The sequence below is a fragment of the Muscardinus avellanarius genome (assembly GCF_963383645.1).
Source record: "Muscardinus avellanarius genome assembly, chromosome: 1".
Classification (NCBI taxonomy): Eukaryota; Metazoa; Chordata; class Mammalia; order Rodentia; family Gliridae; genus Muscardinus; species Muscardinus avellanarius.
This window is the reverse complement of record NC_137786.1, coordinates 65210003-65226430: the sequence shown is the minus strand read 5'-3', so window position 1 is coordinate 65226430 and position 16428 is coordinate 65210003. Positions and strand designations below refer to the sequence as shown.

Genomic DNA, 16428 nt, shown 5'->3' with positions numbered 1-16428 from the left:
AAATTAAACCTGCTATAAATGCTATCTCTGATGCTGGGAGCTAGAAAATGAGCCAGGATAAACTGTTCTCATGAGGCCCTAGACCAACATATACAAGGTGAGGAAGAAATAGTTCTGTTTATTATCATTGTCCTAGCCTGTTATTCCATCACTATGACAGGTACCACAATGACTTACCTAGCTCCCTATCACTTCTTATCCAGAAATTATGAGTTTTCCCTCAGATATTGTTTTAATTACCTTTGGTGGTTATAGCTCAAATAGATTTCATAGCAAATAATTCAGCACTGATTTATTTTTTTTTTGAGTCATATAAATACCCTGGGCTTCCAAGGGTCACTACATTTATTTTTTTTTTAATGTGTTTCAACAAGTAAGATGTATTTGTGAGGACTGGGACAAATAATTTGAAACTGGCCTGAATAAATTAATAATCAAATGTGGAGCACACTTGAATGTACTCATAAAGGTTCAACAGACCCACAGAGAGCCCAAGTGTGGAATCACAGACTCCTGGACTTAGAATGAACCAAAGGTCTCAGGTTTGCATTCACTTTCTCTGTAATGGGGCCAACACGGTTCTAATCTATCAAAACACTATGCAAATCAGCAAGATCAGAAAGCTAGAGTATCAAGTAGGCAATATCCTGTGTCTGATCTCTTTACTAGAACAGGAAAACAGGGCAGGGTTTTATCCACAAACCAAATGAACAAAGCTAGGATAGACATTTATATTTCAAACTTCTCCAAGAACTACCATGTTGACTGAGGTTTTGCATTTCTCGTTCTCGACGATCTAATTCTGCAGCTTTTCTTTCTAGTTCTTCTTGGCGCTTAAGAAGTTCAGCTTGAGCCAATGCATGCTCCTAAACCAAAAAAATCAGGCATAAATAGGCTGTCAGAAGCATAAAATACTCTAACATGCATATGCTATCTCCTATTCTCTGTGATATGATAGAAACCTAATTCAAATGTGTTTCCAAACTATAGGAATTCATGAAAGACTATAGTTTCAGGAGATATTATGTGGATATTTGGCTCATTTGGGACTTTTTGGTTATGAAAACCCTCAATACGAGTATTTTGTCCACAGGGCAGGAAAGTCCCTCTCAGAAAAAGTAATCAAAGTCCTACAGTAATCTGGAATAAAACAAAGGTGACCTTTGTGCTTAAATGAGAGTAAGAACAGAGTCAAGGGGAAGAAAATGAACAAACAGATAAAAGGGGAATTGAACTGACTCTGACAAACTGGGTTAAATGCTTACAATGCTCCCAGTAATACAGGAATACCTTAAATATCATAAGACATGGATTTAAAAGAAGGCCATGCTTAAGAAGTTCTGGTCTGTAACCCTATCTGCATGTATGTGATGCCAGGAAACTTATTCACTTTATTTTTCTAGGACTTTTGCCATCTTCCTTCTCTTCCTGCTATCCATTCCTCAGCCATTATAAATCCTCTCCCAATAATATCTATTACTCTATCATTGTTACTGTAGAGGTAACAATTTAAAATGCATTAAAGGTTGAGAGCAAAGGTAAAAAAATTTCACTTTATAAATTATATGCCAAAATGATATATAAATTTGATTATCCTAATAGTGGGAAAAGGCAAGTGTTAGAAACTGACAGAGGAGTACTTATAGGGTGACAATGCTAAATCCAGACTCAAAAGTGATTTAAATGTTTAAAAATAAAGAATGTAACAGTACAAAAGAATTATTCTGCTCTGAAAGCAAATATTTTTGATAATGTAATTCTCAAAATAAACTTACATCATTAATGTTAACATAAACTAACCTTTGCAATCTGTGTGTACGCTGGATGCTCCTCTGTTGGTTTCATTATTGCTGGTTGTGTATTAGGTACATTAGGCATTTTCACGCTGCCTGGTGGAGGCTAGGAAGATTAAGAAAAGGACAAAGTACATAACACAGAGAACCAGCTTAACTTCTTTCAAAAGGTATAATAAAAATAAAAAGCAAAATCCCCAAATCTGCCTCTTTTCTTCATGTGTATTACAAAGAGCTGCTTAAGTTTTCCATCTTCATTTTCTCAAATTCCTTCATTTCTCAACTGCACAAGCTACCTACTATGTTTAAAATTATGCCACACATTTTACATATGTGTGTGTATGTCACTGTCAACATGATTTACATTATGATGTGAGACTATAATGCGCCACTAAAAGCATATCAAAAAAAATTAAAATTAAAACATCCCCCAGAGCTCATGTGTTAAACTATATAGTCACTGTAGCCATGTGTGGAGGTGGGACATGGCTGGAGGTGGGCTCCTGGGGGCGTTGCCATGAATAGTCTTTCCCTTCATAGGCCAGGCAGCTTCTTTCTTCCCTGCCACCATGAGAAGGCAATAAGCTCTCACCCTCTCTCTCTGCCTCCCCACCATGATGCCTTGAGGACCTGCAGCCACGGGCACAGCTTGGAAACCAACCTAACATGGACTGAAATCTCCAGAACTGTGAGCTCCAAATCAAATGCTTCTTTCTCTAAGTTTTGCATGTCAGGTATTTGCTTCACAGCAATGAGAACACTGACTCAGTGGTATATATTTAAAAAAAAAAAAAAAACCTGGCCAAGATAACATTTAAATCAATAGGAATAGAAACAACTATCAAAATGGTGCTTGGTCAATTCTTAAATTTGAGGGAGGAAAATCAAATCCATATAACTCAACGGAATAAATTTCAAATGGATTAAAAATATTAAAATTTAGCTAGGCATGGTGGCGCACGCTTGTAATCCCTGCGCTTGGGAGGCAGAGACAGGAGGATCACGCTCGTTCCAAGCCAGCCTCGCTGGCTTAAGAGACCCTGTTTCAAAATAAAACATATAAAATAGGTCTGGGAGTGTAGCCCAGAGGTAGAAGGGTTTCCAAGAACCCCAGTACCACAAAAAAAAATTAAAATTAAAAAAACTTATAACTGAGTATAGGTACACACCTATAATCTCAGTACTTGGGAGGCTAAAACAGTAAAATCTCTGGTTTGAAATCAGTCTCAGCAATTTATCAAGGCTCTCAGAAACTTAGCAAGATCCTGTTTCCAAATTTAAAAAAAAAATTTAAGGGCTAAGAGTATAGCTTGGAAGTTGAATGCTCCTGAGTACAATACCCAGTACCTCAAAAACCATTCTAAACATTTCAAAGAAATGACAAAAGTAAAATCACAATAAGAATGTAACTGACTACATAAAAATTTGTAAGTCTGATAACACAAAGTATTTCATAATAAAGATTCAAGATTAAAGGGCAAAACATATATCTATAAATATATTTATTATATATAATAAGCAACACATGCAACAGAAAATAAAACATGTTATTGAATAAAAAATGAACATAATAAAATACCTCAACATGCACATTATTGAACACAAAAGAAAAATAAACACATAAAAATTCAAACTCATTAGTAATTAAAAATGCCAATGTAATGTGATTATTTTTAAAATTATAACCATGGGATTACCACAACATTTTGGAAAAGATGAAACAAAATGGTTATTCCCACACACTTAATAGTATAAACTAGCACATATAAAAATCTTGAAGGACAATTTGGCATAATGTATCAAGAGCTACAGAAACATTTATACCCTGTGTCCCATGGATAGCTAGTTTTTAAAAATATCCCAAGATAGGCTATTTACAAATGTATAAACAAAGCTGTAGTTACCCAACACTGCTAACTGCAGCTTTATTTATAAAAGCAGACCTGGAAATAATCCAAAGCCCAACAGTAGGGAAATGGTCATAAAAATTATGATCCAAACATCAGAGAGTATATTATATAGATACTTGAAAGTTCTGAAAGGGAAATAGGAGTGTAGCTCAGTGGTGAGTTCTTGCCCAGCATTCATGAGGTCCTGAGTTCAATCCGTAGTACCACAAAAGGAGACAGAGAGACAGAGACAGAAACAGAGAATTCTGAAATAATATTCAATAAAATGAAAAAGGTTGGACATTAAGTAATAAAAAGCAAATTAAGCCAGGCGTGGTGGCGCACGCTTGTATCCCTGCACTTGGGAGGCAGAGACAGGAGGATCATGCAGGGTCGAAGCCAGCCCTGCTGGCTTAAGAGACCGTTTCCAAAATAAAAAGTATAAAAAATAGGTCTGGGAGTGTAGCCCGGAGGTAGAAGGGCTCCCAGGAACCCCAGTACCACCAAAAAAAAAGAAAAAAGAAAAAAAGAGAGAGAGAGAGAAAGCGAATTATAAACCAAAGTAATATATAATAGAATCATCTTGTATATAAAAGTATAAAACAGATCAAAATATTAATAGTGATTATTTCTGGATGGTGGGATTAATAAGTTTTTGTATTTTAATATCCTATATAATATTGTTACTGAATCATAAATTCCTTGTTTCACCTGTCTACTCTCCCCACCCCAATACCTATAGGCAGAAAAACTGAAGGTAATCAGTCCTGTTTTCCAACTAGAAAAGCATGATCCTAAAGTCCTACCTGCTTGGCTTAATAAGCAGCAATAACAAAACACTGTCTAAATAAAGTACCTGGCAAAGTCGATTTTGACAGTATATCTTAGAAAAAGCACAGAATAAATTACCCAAGAACTTACTCAGCCAAAACTTTAGTATTAATGTTTTACTGTTTTAAATAAAAATGAAGTATTGAGTACAATAAATAAGTAGATAAGAACAAAGGTGGGGTTAGGCTACTAATTTGACAATTATTATAAGCTCATAATTGCTTGTGGAGTAGCAACACTGATAAATGCTGAAGAACAAATCTCGAATGACACTGACACTAATCTAACATCTATTATCTGACCAATTTCTTTACATTTGTAGATGTTAGCTAAATCTCTATCCCTGAGACCCAGTATCTTCTTCAGCCACAACACACTTGATTAGCCACCTCAAGTCAAGTACAACTCTAGAAGACTTCTTGTCATAATAATTAAAGACCTATTTTGGTGACAGTTGCTAACTCTTCTCCAAGTGTTTACTTCTGCACATATTAGCAATATATATCTCAAGTTACTCAAGATTGAAGTTTCTGACAAAACAGCAGACCATATATCTGTAGATACCTATGGTATATAATAACTAAATTACTGGGTTAAATATTTTGAACCATGATCCTCTTGTCTCAGCCTCCCAAGTACTGGGATTCCAAGCATGTGTCACCACTCCCAGCTCTACTGTGTTAATTTTTAATTAAATAATATTATAAATAATTGGCTGAGCTACAATAAATCCTAGGAGGCCATAAAGTAGGAGAAACTATAAATCCAAGAGAGCAGAGCCTTGAAGGTATGCCATCAACCAAAGCACTAACAGACTGGAAACAAAGCTTGGAAGCTGATGCAGGTAACAGAGCTGGGAGGGCCCTGATTCCCCCAAGATTTCCCACACAACTATGAGCTTTTTTTTTCTGGTACTGGGGATGGAATCAAGGGGTTTTCTACCTCCGGGCTACAGACCTATTTTATATTTTATTTGGAAACAGGGTCTCACTAAGTTGCTGAGAGCCTCACTAAGTAGCTGAGGCTGGCTTCAAACCTGCAGGATCCTCCCATCTTAGACTCCCAAGTACTACGATTACAAGCGTGTGCCACCACACCCGGCCAAACTACTTTTTAAAAAAATGTTTCGAGCCGGGCGTGGTGGCGCACGCTTGTAATCCCCGTGCTTGGGAGGCGGAGACAGGAGGATCGCGCAGGTTCGAAGCCAGCCGTGCTGGCGTAAGAGACCCTGTTTCAAAAATATAAAATAGGTCTGGGAGTGTAGCCCGGAGGAAAAAGGGCTTCCAGGAACCCCAGTACCACCAAAAAATAAAAAATAAATAAATAAATAAATAAATAAATAAATAAATAAATAAATAAAAGCCGGGCGTGGTGGCGCACACTTGTAATCCCCGCACTTGGGAGGCGGAGACAGGAGGATCGCGCAGGTTCGAAGCCAGCCGTGCTGGCGTAAGAGACCCTGTTTCAAAAATATAAAATAGGTCTGGGAGTGTAGCCCGGAGGTAGAAGGGCTTCCAGGAACCCCAGTACCACCAAAAAATAAAAAATAAATAAAATAAATAAATAAATAAATAAATAAATAAATAAAAGCCGGGCGTGGTGGCGCACACTTGTAATCCCCGCACTTGGGAGGCAGAGACAGGAGGATCGCGCAGGTTCGAAGCCAGCCACGCACGCTGGCTTAGGAGACCCTGTTTCCAAATATAAAATGTAAAAATGGGTCTGGGAGTGTAGCCCGGAGGTAGAAGGGCTTCCAGGAACCCCAGTACCACCAAAAAAAAATTTAAAAAAGTTTCTACCGATAGCCAGGTTTAAGAACTGCTGACTCCTCCCAAGCTTTCCCACAACCCCCACATGCACAATATGCATGAATTTGACTGATTCATGGCCTCAGCAAGCTGGTAGTAGTGAACACCTCCAGAATCTTTTGTGAGCTGAGTGTCTACAAATCTGACACACATGTACAGATTGCTGTGTCAAGTGCAAATTCCAGTGTTGGGAGCAAAGATCTGACAAGATGCATACAGAAATCCTGAGATCTTATGTAATAGCTGACTGTGCTCCAGTATGAGCCTGCGATTTTTGTCTGAAATCGTTGCTTCTCTCGTCCCTAGAGAGCAGTTCAAGAACGGTCTCCTGTGTACTCTCTCTCTTGTGTTTGAGCACAAACTACAATAAAGCTTCATTCAGATGGCATTGCTTACCCCTTTCTGACTTCAAATTGAACAAAAACAAAATAATAATTCTACTCGCAATAGCCTAAAAAAGTAACTAAGAATAAATCTAATCAAAGAGGTAAAAGACTTCTACAATGAAAACTATAAAATACGAGAAAAATAAATTGAAGATATTAGAAAATGGAACGACCTCCCATGTTCCTGGATAAGCAGAATAAGTATTATCAAAAGGACCATTCTACCAAAAGTGATCTATAGATTCAATACAACCTCTATTAAAATACCAATGTCATTCTTTACAATGCTAGAAAAATCAGTACTAAAATTCATATGGGAAAACAAAAGACCCAGAGTAACCAAAGTAAGTCTGAGCAGTAAGAATCAGGCAGGAAGCATCATGATATCTGACTTCAAATTATACTACAAAACTATAGTAATAAAAACAGCATGGTATTGGCACAAAAACAGACACACAGACCAAAAAACAGAAAATACAGAAACTAATCCATACACAATCAGTTGATTTTTTATAAAGGTTCCAAATATACACTGGAGAAAAGATAGCCATTTTAACAAATGATCCTGGGAAAACTGGTTATCCATTTGCAGAAAAAGGGAATTTAACCTCTCATCTTGCACCAGAGTCAACTCAAAATGGACTAAAGACCTGGAAATTTGACCACAGAATAAAATTACTAGAGAAAGGCACAGGACCAACATTCCAACATATAGGCACTGGTAGAAACTTCATCAATAAGACCCCCAAAGCTCAAGAAATTGATAATTAGTAAATGGGATGGTATTTAAATGGTTTTGTGCAGCAAAGAAAACCATCAAGAGTCTAAAGAGAAAGCCTAGAGAATGGGAAAAGATCTTTGCCAGCTACTTCTCTCACAGAGAATATCTAAAATATACAAAAAACTTAAATGACTTAACACTAAAAATTAACCCAATCAATAAATGGGTGGTTTAATTAAATACTCAACAAAGAAATACAACTTGCCAATAAATATATAAAAAATATTCAATATCATTAGCAGTCAGGGAGATACGATAAAAACTATAATAAGATTCCATTTAACCCCAATAAGAATAGCAATCATCAATAATATAGACAACAATAAATGTTGTCCAGGATATGGGAAAACAGAAACTCTTATACACTGTTGGTGGGATTGTAAATTAGTGTTAGTGCTATAAAGATCAGTGTGGAGATTCCTCAGAAAATTGGGAATGGAAGCACCATATGATCCAGCTATACCACTCCTGGATATCTTTCCAAAGAAATCAAAATCAGAATATTAGAGTACTACATCTCTATCCATATTTATAGCAGTACAATTCACAGTAACCAAATCATAGAACCAGCCTAGATATCCATCAACAGATGAATGGACTACAAAATTATGAGATGTACACACAATGGAATTCTACTCAGCAATAAAGAACAATATTACATCATTTGCATAAAAATGGAAGGACTTAAGAGAACATTATGTTAAGTGAGATCAGCAAGGCACAGAAAGTGAAGGGTCATATGTTTTCTCTCATCTGTGGAAGCTAGGGAGTAATCAGGATATAAGAGGGACTTGATAGAGGAGGAAAAACCTCAGTGGAATGACAAAGGGGGTCTGGGAGATGGAGGCAGAACTAATGAAGGAAACGCTTGCTTCCACTGACATTATGTACATATATGAAGTTGCCAATGCCAATCTCAGTATCACGTATGGGAAGGGGAAGAAATGGGAGAGCCAGGGGAAGGCTCACCAAGTGCTGTGTGCATGTATGTCCCTATTAGTCTGAACTTCATTATGATATGAGATAGCAATGTACTAATAAAAGTATATCTTAACAAAAAGATATTAGAAAAAAAAATAATGAGCTGCTAACAGGGAGGTACCTTACAGGGTTAAGGGGAGGTACCTTACAGGGACGGTCAGTACATCAGGATTACGTGAACAAAATGGAGGTCATGGGTATAAAAAGGTCGAGTCCACTTGTGATCCCTTGGGTGTATTATTCAAGTCACCCCTCCATACCACTCTGGCATGGGGCTGTATTTCTATTTTCTGTATTTCTATCTTTTTAATAAACTTGTTTAAATCTTCAGCAACTGTCCAAGCTATGCATATTTATTCTTAGCTTAGGACAAGAACCCGCGGTTTTTTTTCTGTGTTTAGTCATTTTGGGTTTTGTTGTTGTTTGAGGGAAAGTGTGTCCGGGACCCTAACAGGGGTCCCCGGGAACAGTTAACCCCAAACCATACTCTCCCAATCCATAACACATTCCATGTAGTTTTTTTAGATCTACTTCCATTTCCCTTGTTATTACATCATTTTTAACCCTGTAAGGTACCTCCCCCGGCAAGGGGTGGCAAGGTGTCTCCTTTCATGAAGGGCAAGGTCAAACCCTGCTCCATCCTCCCTAGATTATTGGGTAGATCTGTCTGTAGATAGAGGAAGGCCTCGGTTTTTCCTCTCCTAAGATCTGTCTTTAGATAGAGAAAGGTCTACTTCTCCTCTCCTATTGACTTGTTAATCACCTTTTAGCTATGTTAATTTAAATTGGAATGGTTGCCTGCTTTTAGGCAGAAACCAAGTCCTTGCACAGATTTGCCCCTCACCCAATTTTTGAAATATATTAATAATCATAGCTTTCTCAAATCTTCCTAAGCCATTCCCAATACTGGTACATCTGCCATAACCATTATGATAGATGAGGAAAATAATCCTCCCTTTCCACCCCTATAGAACCAAGGTGAAATAACAACAAACATTAAAAGAATTACTACCAATAAACCCTCACAAAAGGAACATCTACTTTAGGAATAGTGGGTTAATGATACCATATGGAAAATTGAAATGCACGAAAGAAGACCCCTCAGTCCTACTGGATACTTCATAGAATATAGTCTTTGTTTTATATTCATCAAAACTCTAGCTATTTCCGGGCGTGGTGGCGCACGCTTGTAATCCCAGCATTTGGGAGGCCGAGACTGGAGGATCGTGGTTCGCGGACAGCCTCAGCTACTTAGTGAGGCCCTCTGCAACTCAGTGAGACCCTGTTTCAAAATAAAGAATAAAAAATGGGCAGGGGGTGTGGCTCTGGCTCGGAGGTCAAATGCCTCTGGGTTCCATCCCCAGACCCGCAAAAAAAAACCAAAAAACAATAACAGCAAAAAAAAAAAAAAAAAAAACTCTAGCTATCAATAAAAAAAAACAATCTGTAGGGAAAAAGAGAGCACTTTAGTGCAACTGATATACTAATAGGACACAAGTTCCTCTGACAAACTGCAACTATATTACAGCAATATTTTGTTTAATATTTGAAAAACTTGAAGTTCTAGGAAACTCAGATAGCCCAGAAATAAAACAAATAGCAAACTAGAAAGCTAGGTGTGATGGTTCACAGCTGTAATCCCAGTGCTTGGGAGGCTGAGACAAGAGGATTGCAGATTTGAAGCCAGACTCAAGAACTTAGCCAAGACCCTTGCAGTGAGACCCCGTTTCAAAATAAAAAGTGTTGAGGTTATAGCTCAGAGCTAAAATATCCCGGGGTTCAATCCTCAGTAGCAAAGGAAAAACAAAGAGGGGGAAAAAGAGCATATCCAATCCAAGAAGAGGATAAGAGAATGGATTATAGATACATACTCAAAAACAAAGTCTGAGAAGGGCGTGGTTGCACACTATTGTAATCCCAGCGCTTGGTCAGGCTGAGACAGGAGGATCGCACAGGTTCGAAGCCAGCCTCAACTATTTATTGAGGCTCTAAGCAACTTAGTGAGACCCTATTTCCAAATAAAGTATAAAATAGTTCTGGGAGTATAGCCTGGAGGTAGAAAAGCCCCTGGGTTCCACCCCCAGTACCACCAAAAACAAAACAAAAGTCTGAAAGAACAAGGCTATATATCCTTCTCCTGTGGTTGATGAAATTTCATAAATAAGGAATAGATTTTAAAATATGTCTGGAAAAAATTAAGGGGTCATAATTCTTTGATATTTTAACACAAATCATCTTACTACATTTATATGCTATATGTCTTTACCCAATTTAACTAAGACTGATAGATAAAAATTACAGAAAGTATATATATTACCTCAATAGAATTAAGAACATTTTAATAGTCATAGTTATACAATAGTGGATAAACTTTTCTGTAATATAGTGAGCTCTCTGCATTGAAAATTCTAAGGTGCTTCATTAAAAAAAAAAGGCTAGATATGTGTACCAATATTGGGAAGAGGTTTTAAAATGTATTAATGAGCTAGTATTGGGAAAGATTTTCAATTTTAAAATATATCTTTGGTAGTGAAGAAAGCCAGGAGCTGAGGGGAGAGGGCTGCAGATTTCACCATGGATAATTAGCAAAGGAACAGAAGAAGCCTAGGGCCTTTTTACATTTCTGAAGAGAAGCAAACTCCCTCCAGGATGTGAAGAAATCCTAGATTCCCTATAAGCAATTTAACACATTTTGGAGTGTAACAAAAGGTGTGGGAGGAGTCTATACTGGAGACAGAGGCAGAGCTGCCCTCCACCCTGCTCCAGATGTGGGGGGGGGGGGGATCTGGTTGGGTCTGAGAGCAGGATACCTGGGTTAGAGACAAAGCAGGATACCTACATATCACAGGATCTGCCACAGATCTGATCGGGCTGCCTATAAGAATACTCGGCATCCAGGGATTTTTGGTGAATTCATTCAAACCACCCCCCATGCCACTCCTGAATGGCATGGGGCTGTAACTGTCTTCTGTATTTCCATCTTTTTAATAAACCCCTTTAAATCTTCAGCCAGAGTCCAGGCTACTACATATCCATCCTTAGCTCAGGACAAGAACCTGTGCTTTTTGTTTTTTTGTGTTTTCTTTGGGAAATTATTCCTAGGGGTCTAACAAAGGTCCCTGGGGACAGTTTCCCAAAACCATAACATCATCTTCGTCAAACCCTAACAGATATCAAATACCCCTTCAAGGCATGGGAAGTCCAGAGCTGTCATTGTCATACATAAACAAACATTTGTCCTCCTTTCTGATTTTCCTCAATATTCTAAACATGTATCCCAGAAAACGTCCCCTTGCTTTCTCCTCTTATTGATCCTGAGAAAACTTAGAAATATTTCCTATGATGTATTCATGTATCTCCTCAATCAGACACCCCTGGAAATTACTGAAAATGCCAACTCTGGGCAGAGAACCTGAGGGGATAAAGTAAAGGGAAAGAATTTAAAATTTTTAACTAGTTAACTCTTTGATCCTTTGTAGTACTGTAGGAAATAAACCCAGAGTGGTTCTACCTCTGAGCGATGCTCTCCCCCCAGCCCTATTTTATTTTTTATTTTAAAACAGAGTCTCACTAAGTTGCTAAGGTCAGTCTCCAAACCTGCCATCCTCCTGTCTTTAGCTAACATTTTTCACAAGCCCCACAGGGTGATTCTTAGACACCTTCAATTCTAAGAACTTCCTTCTAAGACAGCTTCTATAACCTACTATTGTATTCTTTTACCAAAAAAAAAAAAAAACACTGCCAAAAAAAAATTCTAAAGCCTTTTGTAGATTACCTCTTTTAACAGTCTCTGACTCAGCAGATAATTGTGGCTATGCTTAACGTAGATCCCTCTGGTATTAAGGGTGAGGACAATTGAACATACTAATCTCAGAATCAGGACTAAGAGAGACAATTTTATTATAATAGGTAATTATTCTAACACAGGTCTTTGAAAGATTAGAATAATTATTTGGGGAAATGGTGCACAAGAGAAGAAGGGAAATGCCAGGATGGGAGATTCCAAAAAGAAAAGGCACACAAAGTGTACCAGTATTGGGAATGTCCTAGGAAGATTTGAGAAAGCTCTGATTATTAATATATTTCAAAAATAATTGTGTCAAAATGGCGGCAGACCTGGAGAGAGAAAGGCTTGGCTTAAGTCAGGAAGCAAACAGCTACTGAAACTTAGATTGACTTAGCTAAATGTAATTAGCAAGTCAATAGGAGAGGAGAACTAGGCCTTTCTCTTCTAAAGACAGATCTACATGATTAGATAAGCTAGCTTTGACAGGAGGAGGAGTCAACCTTCCTGAAAGGAGACACCTTGCCACACCTTGCTGGGGGAGGTACCTTACAGGGACATTCACTAAGTCAGAATCACACAAACAAGATGGAGGTCATGGGTATAAAAAGTCTGGTCCACGTGCTATATCTTGCGGGGGCGGGGGGAGTGAACCGGCCCGGACCACCCTCCCCCCATGCCATTCTGGCATGGGGCTGTAACTATTTTCTGTATTTCTATCTTTTTAATAAACTTCTTTAAATCTTCAGCAACTGTCCAAGCTATGTATATTTATCCTTAGCTCAGGACAAGAACCCGCGGTTTATTTCAGTTTTTGGTTGTTTAGGGTTTTGTTGTGGTTTGAGGAAAATTGTGTCCAGGACCCTAACAGGGGTCCCCAGGAACAGTTTCCCTATAACCATACTCTCCCAATCCGTAACACAAAGGAACACAAGCATGATCATTCACATTCATTCATACAGTCATCAAATATTCATCGATCAAGTAAAAGGAGCCACAAAGAGATACAGGAACATGGGATACATTAATGAACAAAACAAGCAAATAGCCCTACTATTAAGAAGCTTATAATCAGGTAGTAGAAGATAAACAGTACACATGATAACAAATACCCTGCAAAGCATCTACATAATACATTTTATAAAACATAGGTCATGAGTATAAGTGGACTGGGAAATTTTTACAAAGGTGGCTAAGAAATATTTGAGCAGGGAACAGATACCTGGAGGAGTCATTTTAAGCAGAGGGTACAGCCAGTACAAAGTCAACAGAGTGCCTGGCACAAAGGAGAAAGACAAGCATGCTGGACAGAAACACACACCAGAGAGAGTGTGTGTGTGAAAACATGAAGAGCAAAGAGGCACAAGGGTGCTGATGACAGGCTGGAGGATAAAAACTCATAATTTTAGCCAGGCGTGGTGACACACGCTTGTAATCCCAGCATTCGGGAGGCTGAGACAGGAGGAACCGGGTTCGTAGACAACCTCAGCTACTTAGTGAGGCCGTTTGCAACTCTGTGAGACCCTGTTTCAAAATAAAAAATAAAAAATAGGGCTGGGGCATAGCTCAGAGGTAGAATGCCCCTGAGTTCCAACCCCAGTACTGCCAAAAACAAAAAAACAAAAACTCATAATTTTACTCTGAAAAAAAAAAATAAAGCTATTATAGGGGACTTCTAATTTCCAATTCTACATATAAAAGTTTAGAATTTGGCACAATATTCCAATAACAAATAAAAAGATGGACCAACTGAAAAACCAGCAACTCTGATACCTTAAGAAAGGTGGGAGGCCTGGTGTGGTGGTGCACACTTTGTAATCCCAGCATTCGGGAGCCAGAGACTGGAGAATCATGGTTCACGGACAGCCTCAGCTATTTAGAAAAGTACTTCACAACTCAGTGAGCTCCTGTTTCAAATATAAAAATAAAAGGACTAAAAAATAGAGGCTGGGGTGTAGCTCAGGTACAATGCCCCTGGGTTCCATCCCCAGTACCGCAAAAAGACAGGAAGGAAGGAAGGAAGGGAGGGAGGGGTCATAGGGCAAAGGGCAAATGTCTGCCCAAAGACTGGAAAAGCAGACTAGAGAATCCAGAGCAAAAACACTATGAACCTGCAGCAGGAGCTAGTACTGGGGTGGGAAAACGTGAACTGTAATTCACGAATTGCCAGAGGCTTAGTGTGGACAAGGGTGGTCAATCAAAAGAAGACTCCAGGGAGACCTCATCATAAGATGACCCTCCACACACACTTTAGTTCTTCCTTCAGAAAGTCAACTAAGTTCTCATAGTACCTATCAGAGAAAAATCCCCTGGTACTTGTCATGAGGCAAAGGAAAAATAACCATTTTGAAAAATACTAGAATACGCTCACCAGTGCCAACCTGCTGGAGTCTTATCAAGTTAATATCAGACATCAAACTGAGAATCCAGAAAGCTCAGAAAGCACTAAGCAGAATAAATACAAGGAGAAAAAAAATAACCCCAAAACAAACAAACAAAAAAAGAAACCTACACAGAAACTACAGAAAAAAAAAACCAATTAAAGAAAAATTCCAAAGCCAGGCATGGTGGCACATACCTACAATCCCAACACTTGAAGGGTAAGACAGGAGGATAATAAATTCAAGGCCAACTATAGAGAAACCCTGTCTAAAAATAAATAAATAAACAAATAAACAAATAGGGTCATGGGTGTCAGTGGCAGAGCACCCCTGGGTGCAATCCACAATATCATGAAGAAGGAAAAAATCCCAAAAGTCAAAGGGGGAAAAAATTTTTACCTATAGAGTCAGAAAAAAATTATACCTGACTTCCTGAAAAAACATTCATGCAAGAATAGAGTGGGATGGATTTTTTTTTTTTAAACCTACCAGCCCGAGCGTGGTGGCACATACTTGTAATCCCAGTACTTGAGGCTGAGTCAGGAGGATCACGCAGGTTTGAAGCCAGGCTCAGCTACTTAGTGAGGCTCTCAGAAACTTAGTGAGACCCTGTTTCCAAATAAAATATAAAATAGGTCTGGGAGTATAGCCTGGAGGTAGAAATTCCCTGGGTTCCATCCTCAGTACCACAAAAAAGAAAAAAAGAAAAAACTACCAGTCTAGAATTCTACATCCTCTAAAATTGTTTCAAACCTGAAGGACATAAGTACTTTTTTACACATACACAAACTGAGGAATTAAATGCTCTATATGCCTTGCAAGAACTGTGAGCTAATAACCCATACAGGTACCATCACTGCCACAATCTCCTGAAGCCTAGACCACTAAGTAACCTGTGGTAAACATTAGCATTGCTCACAACAAAAGATGCTGCACAGAGCCTACAGCACTGAAACCACATGGAACCAGAGCCACTGTCTCACTTCCAACAATGGACAGAGCACACAGACAGAAAGTTAGTAAGAAAATACTGGGCTTGAATTATACTTTCAAACAAACATACCTAACAAAAATAAACAGAACATCCCATTCTATAGCAACAACAAACATATTTTTCCAACACACAAGAAACATTCTCCAGGATAAATCATATGTTGAACAACAAAACAAGTCATAAAAAACTTCTAAGAGGACTGAAATCATATCTAGTATCATTTGAGACCATAATAGTATAAACCTGAAATCAGTTCTTATGGTTTGGAAAGAATATGTTGGAAAATTCACAAATGTATGGAAACTAAATGACATTTTCCTGAACAACCCATGGGTCAAAGGAGAAATCAAAAGAAAAATTAAAAATATCTGCTGATGAATGACAACAGAAAAACATGCCAAAAACTATGGGATGCAATAAAGCAACTTTAAAATGAAGGTTCTAGAAATAAATGCCTACATTAACAAAGAAGAAAGATCCCAAATAAATAAAGGATGCATGGAAGAACAAGAAAAACAACAAACTAAGCTCAAAAGGAGCAGAGGAAAAAAGATCAGAACAAAACTAAATCAAATACAAAACAGGAAAACTACAGATACAATGAAACTAAAAAAAATCAAAGTTCACAAATATTAACTAAAAAGGAGAAAACACTCAAATAAAATAAAAAATGAAAGCAAAGAAGGTGTCACAGGTGCCTTCAAAATAAAAAGGATCACAAGAAACTATTATGAACAAAGTTATTTCACTAAATTGGATAACCTGGAGGAAACAGATAAGTTTCTAGAAAGATATAACTT

The 16428-nt window shown here is 38.0% G+C and overlaps 1 protein-coding gene across 2 annotated transcripts in view; it reads right to left on the bottom strand.

Annotated features, from left to right (window-relative positions):
• Positions 1-16428, bottom strand: part of SCAMP1 (secretory carrier membrane protein 1) — a gene marked incomplete at both ends in the record, with an annotated part of 103343 nt that overhangs the window by 55603 nt on the left and 31312 nt on the right. For both annotated transcript variants that reach the window (XM_080703809.1, XM_080703808.1), the window contains 2 exons: positions 758-866; positions 1801-1899. In XM_080703809.1, coding sequence (XP_080559935.1) covers positions 758-866; positions 1801-1899 — 208 coding nt within the window. The remainder of the gene's footprint in view (positions 1-757; positions 867-1800; positions 1900-16428) is intronic.